The sequence below is a fragment of the Peromyscus maniculatus genome, chromosome 14 (genome assembly GCF_049852395.1).
Source record: "Peromyscus maniculatus bairdii isolate BWxNUB_F1_BW_parent chromosome 14, HU_Pman_BW_mat_3.1, whole genome shotgun sequence".
Classification (NCBI taxonomy): domain Eukaryota; kingdom Metazoa; phylum Chordata; class Mammalia; order Rodentia; family Cricetidae; genus Peromyscus; species Peromyscus maniculatus.
Window position 1 is genome coordinate 83,117,718 of NC_134865.1, and position 12,466 is coordinate 83,130,183.

The 12,466-nt window shown below is 46.2% G+C and overlaps 1 protein-coding gene across 3 annotated transcripts in view; it reads left to right on the top strand.

The window, feature by feature from the left end:
- The first annotated feature begins 682 nt into the window (after nt 1-682).
- Rcor1 (REST corepressor 1) overlaps nt 683-12,466 on the top strand; it is an 87,107-nt gene continuing 75,323 nt past the window's right edge. The window contains exons 1-2 of one of the 3 annotated variants that reach the window (XM_076551415.1): nt 683-1,207; nt 1,281-1,340. In XM_076551415.1, coding sequence (XP_076407530.1) covers nt 916-1,207; nt 1,281-1,340 — 352 coding nt within the window. In that variant the 5' untranslated portion in view covers nt 683-915. The remainder of the gene's footprint in view (nt 1,208-1,280; nt 1,341-12,466) is intronic. The other 2 variants (XR_013044549.1, XM_076551413.1) reach the window with 2 other exon arrangements.

Genomic DNA, 12,466 nt, shown 5'->3' on the forward strand with positions numbered 1-12,466 from the left:
CCCCTCGGGGGACACGGCCGCCCGAGAGCCTCGTCCCCAGGTCCCCTTGCCCTAGTACATCCCAATCCCCCTGGGCGACGCGGGGGCGCAATTAGTTTCTTCCAATTAGTTTCCCCTCTTTGTATAGAACCCATTCAAACTGTGCGCGTACTCCTCCGCGCGAGGGGGAAAGTAGTCCCGACCTTGCCCGCGATTTCTGTTCTCGCGTCGGGGCACATTCACTTTGGGAAGCCGGTGGGGCGCTCGGCGGGATCCCTGGGGGGGAGGTGGCGTGGGGCCCACGGGGTGCGCGCGGAGGGAGCGGGGCGCCGGGGGAAGGGGGAGGGGGCTAGCAGGGCGGCTAACTCCTCGCTGTTGCCTCGAGAGATGGATCATGGGGCGTAGAGCGATCGCAAACCTCAAACCACGTACAGTGGGCGATACGCGTCAACCCAACCTGGCCAACGGAAGCGCGGAGCCTCCCCCCTCCCCGTGCTCCCGCCCCCCGCCGCCTGACGGACGCGCGCAAGGGCCTACCACGCGGCCGGTGGCCGCCCGGATCCCGTGAGAGCCAATGAAAGGGCACGGAGGCGGGGCCCCCCGCGCGGCGGGTTAGGCTGCGCGCGGCCCTCCTCCTCCTCCGCCCAGGCCCCGCCCCTCCCCCCCCCCCCCCCCGCCCGCGGCTCCCGGAGTAGTTAGAGCCAGCGAAGTGCGGGCGGCGATGAGAGCCAAAGTTGCGCTCCGTTCGGCATCGGGGGCTTGAGGCGGCTCGTCGCTCCGCCCGTCTGGGCCTCCTCGAGCCCCAACTCGCGCCAGCGGGTCCCGCGCGCCCGCCCGCCCGGCCCGGCGCCCACCTGCGCCCCCTGCCCGCGGCCCGCCGCCCGCGCCTCACGAGCCGGGGTCCCCGTCACTTTGGCCCGGCTCCGGGCCCCGCCGATGCCGGCCATGGTGGAGAAGGGCCCCGAGGTCTCAGGGAAGCGGCGAGGGAGGAACACGGCGGCCGCCGCCGCCTCGGCCGCCGCCTCGGCCGCTGCCTCGGCCGCCGCCTCGGCCGCCGCCTCAGCCGGCACCGCCTCCGCCTCGGCCGCCGCCGCCGCCGCCGCCTCGGCCGCCGCCGCCCCCAATAATGGCCAGAATAAAAGTTTGGCGGCGGCGGCTCCCAACGGGAACAGCGGCAGCAACTCCTGGGAGGAAGGCAGCTCGGGCTCGTCCAGCGACGAGGAGCACGGTAGGTGGCAGCCGCCCCCGCGCCCGGCCCGCGCCCGCGCCCGCGCTGACCGCCGTGCTCTGCTTCCCCGCAGGTGGCGGCGGCATGCGGGTGGGACCCCAGTACCAGGCGGCGGTGCCCGACTTCGACCCCGGTGAGTAGCGAGCGGCGGGAGCCCGGCGACAACTTTGTTTTGTGCGTGTTGGCCTACGGTCCGCGGGGGCACACGGGGCGCGAGGGCAGACGGCGCCGCACGCTCGCACACGGGTGTGCTGCAGATCCCGGGTGCGGGGAGGCCGCGGGCCCCGGTGGGGACGGTACCCGCCCGCTGCGCCCCTGGCACTGAGGAGGCCACACCTGCCCGGGCCGGAGTGTGGTGTCCCTGCGTCCAGGTGAGGTGCACCGGGGCCAGGACGGGATCCCGGGTGGCAGTGCTGGAGAGTTGGCGTCCTGGGGCGCTCGGACTCAGGGCTCCGCAGAGACTTCTTACTTGGAAGGAACCGGCTCCCAGTGTTACCCTGCCAACCCTGCGCTCTCGCTACCTCTTGACTCCCGTCCCATCCCATTCTGAGGGCCAGTGGAGTAATGATCTCCCCTTCCCTCCACTCCAATCAGGTAATAAAAGAAGTGTGCTTTCCAAAGAGCATCTGCCTAGATTAAGAGAGCCTCGCTTGCGGCTGCTATTTTGGGATCTGTTTGTAAATGTGTGTGTTTCCTTTATTTCTTTTTCTTTTTTGGGGGTGGGGTGGGGAGGAAGAGGTTGTGAAAGAATAGAACCATCAAAAAGCCTTAGCTAACCGACCGTTTCCATCTACTAGACATCCCTGTCCCCAAGAATGGGGCATTTCACTTCCCTTGCTGCTGATCTGTGTGGAAGCAAATTTAAAGTGGTACCAGGGGGAAAAAAAATCCTATCAGACAAAGGAATTCGCCGCGTTTTAATGCCCACGATTCTATCCCTTCTCTGTATGAGACTGTCTTTAAAGGTGGTTGTTACAGGAAATGTTTGAAAGGACGTGGGTTTTGTTTCAGAAATAAAATTCAAAAGACAGTCATGTACAGCTAGAGTGAACCGTCCTGGTTGGAGAGCTGAAGAACAGGAGGTTTTTCTAAGTAGGTTATACCACTAGTTTGAAAAGATAAACGCTTTTCCTTGGAAACAAGACTGCAGAAAATTGCAAGGATCTGGCCCTTGGAAAAGGAGATTGCTTTTAAGTTGTTATTAAGGTACTGAACTCTGTGTTTAGGTAAAAGTGAAAATACAGGAGAGAGGGATTCTGGGTGAGTGCTTGGACACCCCGAGAATAAATGACTTTCAAATTTGTGACTCCAATCCCTCACATTTATGTAGTCTAACTCCCCTCTTCCCGATTTCTATTTTGTAAACTCACGTTAGTGTTTTGGATGGTTTCCCCTTTCCCCACATCTTTTTCTGGAACTCACTTCTCATTTGTGAGTGACAGGACAGAGCCAGGTTTTTTTTTCCTCCTCTTCTGTACAGGGCTCCATTCCTGGGTTGGCCACCAGGGGAAGCATACTGTTTTTTGGTTACAGTTGACCCTATCCTTATTTTGTAGGTCAAGTCTATCTGCAGTAATACATAGAATATAAAGCTCGCCACAAAGTTTCTCTCCCAGATTCTACTTAAATACTGAATTGAGCAGACCTTCCAGAAACTTGGTCATTTTTAGACACATTTTTGTTACATATTTTTGAAAGTTTATTTAAATGTTTGATAGGACGTACTCAGTGGTCATAGGATTGAGATGTCGTCATCTCTGCACTGTCTTTAGGGTGCCTGGTGCCTTTAGAGTTAGAATCCTCTTTGAAACATCAGGTGTAATAGGTTAAATTTTGAGCTCTTGGGTCATTTTTGTTTTTGTAACACAGGGTGTCTTTATACTCCAGGCTGGCTTCAAATTTGCTGTGTGATCCAAATTAGACTTCAGTTTGCCATCATCCTACTTCAACGTCTTTGGACTTATTTTGGTTATTAATATTTTTTTTTACATCTTGTACAAGTGTATGTCTTAGGATGTGATAGTTAATTTTATTTGTTTATTTTTCGTGCTGGAATTGAACCCAGGTCCTTACATATGCTAGACAAGCACTCCGTCACTGAGCTACATTCTCAGCTTGTTTTTGGACTTTTGATGGGGGATGTATTTGCTAGAGACTTAACAGTCTAGAAAGTAAAGAATTGTAAATGTTCTTATGCATAGCTTTGCTGCCAGTTGATTGTTTACATTAACATTTCTTTGGGGGCTTTTTTTTTTTTTTTCCCAAGACAAGGTTTCTGTGTGTAACCGCCCTAGCTATCTTGGAATTAGATCATAGACTAGGCTGGCCTCAAATTCAGAGATCCACATGTGCCACCACTGCCTGGCTTACATTAACATTTCTAAACTTTTATTATTGTTATTATTTTTCAATCTGGAAAGGAATTTAACTGCTGTGAAATTATTTCAAACCTTGTTTTGTCAGTCTGAACATTGGGACACATTTGTTTACTATTTCCAAGTGATTTTTTCATGTTATATTGGTTTGTTTGTTTGTTTGTTTTGTTTTGTTTTTCTAGACAGGGTTTCTCTGTGTAATAGTCCTGGCTGTCCTGGAACTCCCTTTGTGAAATGGTGTTCTCGAACTCACAGACAGCTGCCTTCCTTCCAGTGCTGGGATTAAAATCTTGTGCCACCACACCTGGCATATCTTTTTATTTAATGTAAAATCAAAGGTTTTTGTCTTGTTTATGGTTTTTGAGGCAGGGTCTCACTATGTAGCCTGAGCTGTCCTTGAACTTACTAAGTAGTCCAGGTACCAGATGCCCTGGAACTGGAGTTACAGATGGTTGTTAGTACCATATGGGTGCTGAGAATCATCCCCAGTTCTCAGAAAGGCAGCCAGTGCCCTTAACTTCTGAGTCATCTCTCCAGCACCACAAGACAGGGTCTTTATGAGCTTAAAAGAAGTTAGGAGTGTCAGGTATGGTCACATATACCTGTAATCCCAACACCTGGAAGGCTGAGGCCGGCTAATGAGCTCAAGGCCATATCTTGTTTTTTTTGGTTTTTCGAGACAGGGTTTCTCTTTCCTGGAACTCACTCTGTAGACCAGGCTGGCCTCGAACTCACAAAGATCCGCCTGGCTCTGCCTCCTGAGTGCTGGGATTAAAGGCGTGCGCCACCACTGCCCGGCTCAAGGCCATATCTTAAAAACAGAAGCAAGGCTGGGGAGATTCTCTGGGCATGAGCACTTGTTATGAAAGCAAGAAGACCTGAGTTTAAATTCCTTGCACATACACAAAAAAGGTGGGCAGGGCCGTACATGTCTAACTTTAAGCTTCCATGTTCAGTAAGAGGACCCTGTCTCAAAAATATAGAGGTGGAAAATCATGGAGAAAAATCCTAACATCCAGATTCCTCTGGCCCCTATATTCCTGTAAACACACACACAAGGAAAAACAAGGACTAATGTGAACTCAAGGGTGGTATTACTGCCTTTCCTTACTTCCTGATGAATGCATTGGTCTTTTCTTCTGGTGCTGGGGATTGTATCAGAGTCTTGGCATGCTAATACATGTTTCATTGTGTAGCCCTGGCTAGCTATGTAGATTGGGCTAGCCTCAGATTTCTAGAAATTTGCCTGCTTCTGCTTCTGAGTGCTGGGATCAAAGGTGTTCATCACCATGCGAAAGTTCAGCTACATTCTCAAATCCTTCTGCCTAAGTTTTGAAAGTATCTTGTGTTTTATTTTGTTTCCTTGCCAAATTTGAGTAAGCAGAAAGCTTTTCTTTCTTTTCCCCCTTCCCTCTCTCTTTAAGACATGGTCTTCCCAAGTAGTCCTGGCTTGGCTGGCCTGGACCTTGTGGTGATCTTCCTTCTCCAGCCTCCTGAGTTCTGAGTCACAAGCAGGAGCTACCACATTTTGTCCAGAAAGCAAGCTTTAAAAACAAATCAAACAAACAAGTAAAAAACCTTAAGTAGTAAGATGTGTGAATGGACCTTTTTTCTTTTTTTTTTTTTAAACAGTCTTTTTAGTGAAGACTGGCCTCACACTCATGGTAGTCCTCCTGCCTCAGCCTCCTATATATTGGCATGAGCCATCAAGCCTAGCTTGATGATAATTTTTGTTCAAGTCTGTTCTGCTTATTTGTAGACTTCAGCTTGACCTAATTTCTAGAGTGGTTGAAACTAAGATTACCTTATCTTGACCAAGGAGGATTTAATTCTGTCATCCTTCATAAATAGCTGAGAGGTGGATAGAGTGCTATAGTTCTGAAATGCTCCTTGGTCCTTATAGTCTAAGGAATGCCTGTGCTAGGCTGGTGGACATGGCATAGTTAGGGATGGAATACTATCCGTTCACAAGGAAAGTCTTGACCCTGTGGAGTTAAACACAGTTCAGCGCACAGCCTCCCCCTTTGACTCAAGACTTGGCTGCCACATGTGGTGTCCAGACTATGAGCTCTTAGATTCAGTATTTAAGGAAGAGTGAGGAGAGAATGCTTTACTTTATCACTCATTTGTTCTGTATTAGCAGAGCACCTCTTATTTTTATGTGAATAATGTTTTTCTATTAAATAATGGGAATATTGCCTCTCTCTCTCCTTTTTCCAACTTTTCAAGACAGGGTTTCTCTAGCTCTGGCTGTCCTGGAACTCATTCTGTAGACCAGGCTGGCCTGAACTCACAGAAATCCACCTGCCTCTGCCACCCTAATGCTGGGATTAAAGGTGTGTGTTACCACTGCTAGGTGTTTCCTCCCTCTTGCTGGTAAACATTAAGGGGAAGGTCCAAGGCCTTGAAAAAAATTCTCTTTTACTTTTTTTTTGTAAGTTGCGCGCGCATGTGTGTGTGTGTGTGTGTGTGTGTGTGTGTGTGTGTGTGTGTATGTGTGTGTGTGTGTGTGTGTGTGATAAAACAATTAGGACACTTTGGGGGAATTGTCTCTCTCTACTATGTGGGTTCCAGTGATAGAACTCGGGTCCTTGGGCTTGGTGGCAAGTTCACTAAGCCATTTCACTGGTCCTCTTCTTTAACTTCTAATAGTCTTGGGGTTGTCAATCTTCGTTTGGTGCTAGCAATTGAACCAAGGTTTAATGCACGCTAGGCAAGAATTTACCAACTGAGCTACATCCTAAACTCTGGCCTGTATATTTCTTTGGTCATTTGTATGATGCTCTTTGTAGTTTTAGCCAGAGGAGCACAGTGATAGGATGTTACGATTGGCTTCAGTTTTCTTAGACATGTGTCATATGTAAAGTTTATACTGTGTTAGTTTTTATTATCGCAGTTCAGACATGCTAAAATGACGACTTTCACAGAGGAGAAAAAGAATTGGGACAGGTGCAGAGAATCAGACTTCAAAGATGCTATGCAAGTGCTCCACTACTGAGTATACCTCCCACTATGAGACTTTCGTTATTGATTTTGAGGTGGTCTTACGTCTGCCTTCAGAGTTTATAGTTAGCACTGGCTTTACCATGTCTGATGACTTGTAAAGGTGTTATGCCTTGTGCAGCAGCTATATGAACCTGTGTTTATCTGCTTTTCATCAACTTTTGTTGCTTTTCTGGGAATTGAACCTGGCTGGGCAGGTACGCTATTACTGAGCTACTTCCATAGCTCACTTTCCCCCCTATTACTTAAAAAAAAAAAAAAAAATCTGCCAGGCAGTGGTGATGCACGCCTTTAATCCCAGCACTCGGGAGGCAGAGGCAGGCAGATCGCTGTGAGTTCAAGGCCAGCCTGGGCTACAGAGAGAGTTCCAGGAAAGGCGCAAAGCTACACAGAGAAACCCTGTCTCGAAAAACCAAAAAAAAAAAAAAAAAAAAATCTATCCATCCATCATCCATCCAGGCATCCATTGTACACATTTGAAGGTCAGAGGACAACCTTCAGGAATTGATTTTCTCTATCATGTGGGTCCCAAGGATTAAGTCTGGTTTGGCAAATGTCCTTACCTGCTAATCCCCCAGTCTCTCCCCCACCCCACTCTCATGTAGCTTTTACTAGTCTTGAACTCACTGTGTAGCTGAGGATGGCCTAGTTTGCTTCCACCTCCTAAGTGTTGGGATTACAGGTATATGCCACCACCCAGGCAGCTATTCTGTTTTCTTATTTTGGTTTTTCGAGGAAGGGTTTCTCTGTGTAGTTTTGGTGCCTGTCCTGGATCTCAGCCCTGTAGACCAGGCTGGCCTCGAACTCACAGAGATCTGCCTGGCTCAGCTTCCCAGTGCTAGGATTAAAGGCATGCACTGCCCGGCGCTATTCTGTTTTCTCCACGAGGGAAATAGAAGCCTAGAAAGTTAGAGTGGTCTGTATTTGTCTTTAATTTCCCAGTGATTAAAACCGACTCAAGGTAGGGCCATCTGGACCACACCTTATGTTTTAGGGCCTTGTTACTGGGTTCAGTTAGTATGAATCAACTCTAATATGCTTAGAATTTTGGAAAGAGAAGAGTTAAAACTTTAAAAAAATTGAAATGCTAAGATAATTATTAGGTATAATTTGATGGTGCCTTTTTATTTTGAAAAATCACCATAAGGTAAGATAGTATTATGAATACAGAATTATTAGTTAGGTGTGGTGACTCATATCTGTAGTCCTCAAATTCAGGAGGGCAGAGGCAGAATGATTGGCATGAATTTGAGGCCAGCTTGCACTAGGCAGTGAGTCCTGCTTCAGAACATGTCAGGGGCAGTTGGAGAGATGACTCACTCATTAAGAGTGCACACTGCTTCAGAGTTCGTACCCAGCACCCACACTGGGTGGCTTACAACCACCTGTAACCCTAGCTTCAGGGAAATTCAACATTTGACCTCATCGGCCACCTGTACTTTTAATAAGCACATGCCCTCCTCCAACATACATAATTTAAGAATAATATAAGTCATAAAAGAAATGAACAGAGTTCAAGACAAAACATTTCCAATGGAATAATGCTCTCCACTGAGACTGACCATTGTTACCTAAGCCATATCAGTTCCATCTAAAGCCTAACCTTCCCTCACTTTATTAGTTTGAATTGAGATGAATTCTTTCTGTGATTGCTTCCATCCCCTAAGAAGCAGGCAAAATGAGATGTGCAAACGATTCATTGGGATAGATGGTTGTGAGGACAATGAGGAAAGAGGCTCCTGTAGACAGGACCTGTGGTGCACGCAGGTTGTGACACCTGTGAAGGAGAAGGAAGGTGGGAGATGGCAGTGCACTTGTAGGGCAGGGACAAGAATGGCTCTGGTTTTAGATACTTGCTGACTCAGTCATTGGCTGGGGCAACTTCTCTTTTCTGTGGGTGTTGGAGAAGATCTGAAATCTGGGCAGCTTGGGCTGTTTGGGGACCCACTTCCTGTAGAAGGGAAATTGAGTGGCATACTTCAAGAATTCTGGAACTCCGATTGTTGATTGATTAGTGGATTGATTTTTGTGGTGCTGGGATCAAACCCAAGGTCTTGTGCATGCTAGGCAACTGTTCCCCCCCCCCCCCCCCCCCCCCCGAGTCACAGCCCCTGCCCTTTTGCTTTGAGACCAGGCCTGGATGTGCAGCCCAGATCGGCTTTGAAATAAGATCTTGGCTTGCTCTCTCTCAAGTACTGGGATTATGTGCCACTATACTCAAATGATTTATTATACATGTTTTTATATTTTAGTAAATATATTTAGTAACTTTTCTTAGTTTTTTTTTTAAGTTTTCCTCTATATGTTATGTGTATGGATGTTTTGTCTGCATATATGTATGTACACCACATGGCTACCAGTGTCCACAAAAATCAGATGAGGGCTTTGGATCCCCTAGAACTGTAGTTACAGATGGTTGAGAGCCACCATGTGGGTGCTAGGATCTAAACCTGGCTCCTGGAAGAATAAGTGCTCTTAACTACTGAGCCATTTCTCCCTAGCCTTTCTGGGTTTTAAAAATTATTTCCCTATTTTAAGATGTCTCCTAGCTCAAGATGCTTAAATTTGCTGTCTAACAGAGGGTGACCTTGAACTTTTGATCCTGCTGTCTTTACCTCTAGGTAGGAGTATGGGTGTATACCACGTTGGCCTTGAGCTTGTGACAGTCTTTTCTTTTTGAGAGCTATAATGATACAATGTGTACCATTCTGTCCTGTTACTAGTCCTTATATAAAAATGATTATTTGTGCATATCCATCTACACTGATACTTTTTGAACAAGTATTCTCTTACTCATAAGGCATATACATTCTAAAGCTAGCCAGATAGGTAGGTAGATTGATTTCTTCTTTCCTTTAAAGACTAGGACTGCTTGCTGGCATTCAGGGCAGAGGCAAGTGGATCTCTGTAAGTTTGAAGCTAGCCTGGTCTACAGAATTGAGTTCCAGGATAGCCAGAGCTACAAAGAGACCCCTGTCCTGAAAAACCAAATAAATAGGTAAATAAGTAAGTAAATAAAATAAAGTCAAGGACTCACCGTGTATCCCTGGTTAGTTTGGAATTGGCTATGTAGACCAGTGTGGCCTCTTTGTCTCCTGCCTCTGTCTTCTGAGTATTGGTTACAGGTCTGCACTACCATGCCCAGCCCTCAATTCCTTTTCTTTACCCTGCTTTTGCCATGGTATTAGATATATCTATATCTATATTTTTTTTCTTTTTTCATTTTGAGACAGTCTCACTATATAGCCCTGGCCTATAGACTCTATAGACCTTGCTGGCCTCAAACTCACAGATCTACCTTCCTCTCCCTCCCTTGTGCTGGGATTAAAGTTGAGTGCTACCATGCCCAGTTTCTTTATTTCAAAAGATTATCTTTTTATTTTATGTGTGTGGGTGTTTGCCTGGCTGTATATTACCATGTGTGTGCAGGTGCCTATGGAGGCCAGAAGGGGACACCTGATGCATCTGTAACTGGAGTTACAAATGGTTATGAACTACCTTGTGGCAACCAAACCTAGATCCTCTGCAAGAACAACAAATGTTCTTAACTGCTGATCCATCTCTCTCTTTCTCTCTCTTTTTTTTTTTTCTCGAGACCGGTTTTCTCTGTGTAGTTTTGGTGCCAGTCCTGGATCTTGCTCTGTAGACCAGGCTGGCCTTGAACTCACAGAGATCCGCCTGGCTCTGCTTCCCGAGTGCTGGGATTAAAGGTGTGTGCCACCATCGCCTGGCATGCTGATGATCCATCTTTACAGCCCCCTCTTTATTTATTTTTTAATTTGTATTATTTGCTTGTGGGCGGGGAAGAACCAGCACGAAGACAGATTTTAGAAGTTGATTTTCCTACTGTGGGTTCTTTTTTAAGACAGTGTTTCTCTGTGTAGCAATGGCTGTCCTGGAACTCACTTTGTAGAACAGGCTGGTCTCAAACTCACAGAGATCTGCTTGCTTCTGCCTCCCAAGTGCTGGGATTAAATGAGCGTACCACCATCACCTGGCTTTTTGGAGGCTCTTTTTAAAAAACAATATCTCATACATAGTTCAAACTTGACCCTACCCCTCTGCCACTTCAAGAGCTAAGTCTAAGCTGTGCCACCATGATTGATGTTGGTCCCTACCCCCTTTTTTTAAGTTTATGCAAGTTCATGTATTTGGATATTAGTCTTTTATTAGAGTTGCATATACAGTTTTTTTTGTTTTGTTTTGTTTTTGTTTTTGTTTTTTTTTTGAGACAGGGTTTCTCTGTGTAGCTTTGCGCTTTTCCTGGAACTCACTCTGTAGCTTAGGCTGGCCTCGAACTCACAGAGATCCACCTGGCTCTGCCTCCCGAGCACTGGGATTAAAGGTGTGCGCCACCACCACCTGGTTACAGTTTTTGTTTTTAATTTTGAGTATGGGGGAAGGATTTTAATTTCTTTGATTAGGAAGGAATAAAAATATTTCCTTGACTGGGGATTGTACTCAGACTAGTGTCACTGTAGGACTCTTGGTTTCTGAGGTTCGTATCTCCAAGAGTTGAGACCTTTTGGTATTTTCAGAACAAATCCTCTTCAGTTTATGTTGATATGCTATTAACTGATTGACCCAAATTACAGTGTCAGACGAGAAGCTCTGGTTTAGTGTCTGCCTCGCATGCAGTTGTAGTAGCATATTAGAGATTAAAGTGAAGGCTTTGATTCCGGGAGTGGTCAGTTATTTTCTCAGAAGGGGTTAAAGTGCTGTTGGGCATTTGTCACTGGTGCGTAAGAGAAAGGCAGAGTATGTGGATAGAGAGATGCAACTTGTCATCACTAACAGGGGACTAGCAGAATACCTGTCAGTGCCAGGTCAGTTTAGCACTCGTTCATTCCAGACTTATTGGTACACTATTAGATCGTTTAACCCTTCCCAAAGTCAGTCACACTGGGAAAGTGTGTCTTCATTTTCTGTATTCAGAACCCAAGCAGTTATTAACTGAGTCTTAAGTTGTCATTAGCTTTTTTTTTTTTTATTAAAGATTTTATTTATTTATCATGTATACAGTGAGTGTTCAGCCTGCAGGCCAGAAGAGGGCACCAGATCTCATTGTAGATGGTTGTGAGCCACCATGTGGTTGCTGGGAATTGAACTCAGGACCCCTGGAAGAACAGCCAGTGCTCTTAACCTCTGAGCCATCTCTCCAGCCCCAAGTTGTCATTAGCTTTAAGAGACATTGTTAAGAATGGGTCAGGAGCAATTTATTAACAAGATAATCATTAATAGAAAGATTTCAGTCTAATATGAAATCAGAAAACCTCTTTAAGGAACACACTTAGCAGCAACATTTTGTTGCATCCATAGGTTAGTTCTTTCCTTGTGACCTAAATGGTTGGACAGTTTGTGTGTCTGTTTGTTTGTAAGCAGGGTCTTTTTTTTTTTTTCTGTGTAGCTCAGGCTAGTCTCCAATGCTCTATATTCAGCCTCCTAAGTTTTGGGATTACAGACATGCTTCATTGCAGCAGCTGAGGTTTTATTTGTTTGTTTGTTTATTTTTGTTGTTTTGCTTTTTCAAGACGGGGTTTCTCTGTGTAGTCTTGGCTGTTCTGGAACTTACTCTGTAGACCAGGCTGGCCTGGAACTTGGAGATCTATCTGCCTCTGCCTCTGCCTCTTGAGTGTGGGAATAAAGGTGTGTCCACCACCACAGTGGCTGAGTTTTATGTTTAGAGTTGCCAAGCTAGCTTCATGTTGAATTTCATTCTTCTAAGTGGCAGTGAAAATTGATGAATGGGAAGAATCTAGCTTGGTGACTGGAGGCAAATTGTAGGCAACTTTACAGTTTAGAATGCACTGGAAGGTTTTTTTTTTTTTAAAGACTTATTTTATGTGTATACTGCATGCATATATGTATTTATACCACACGT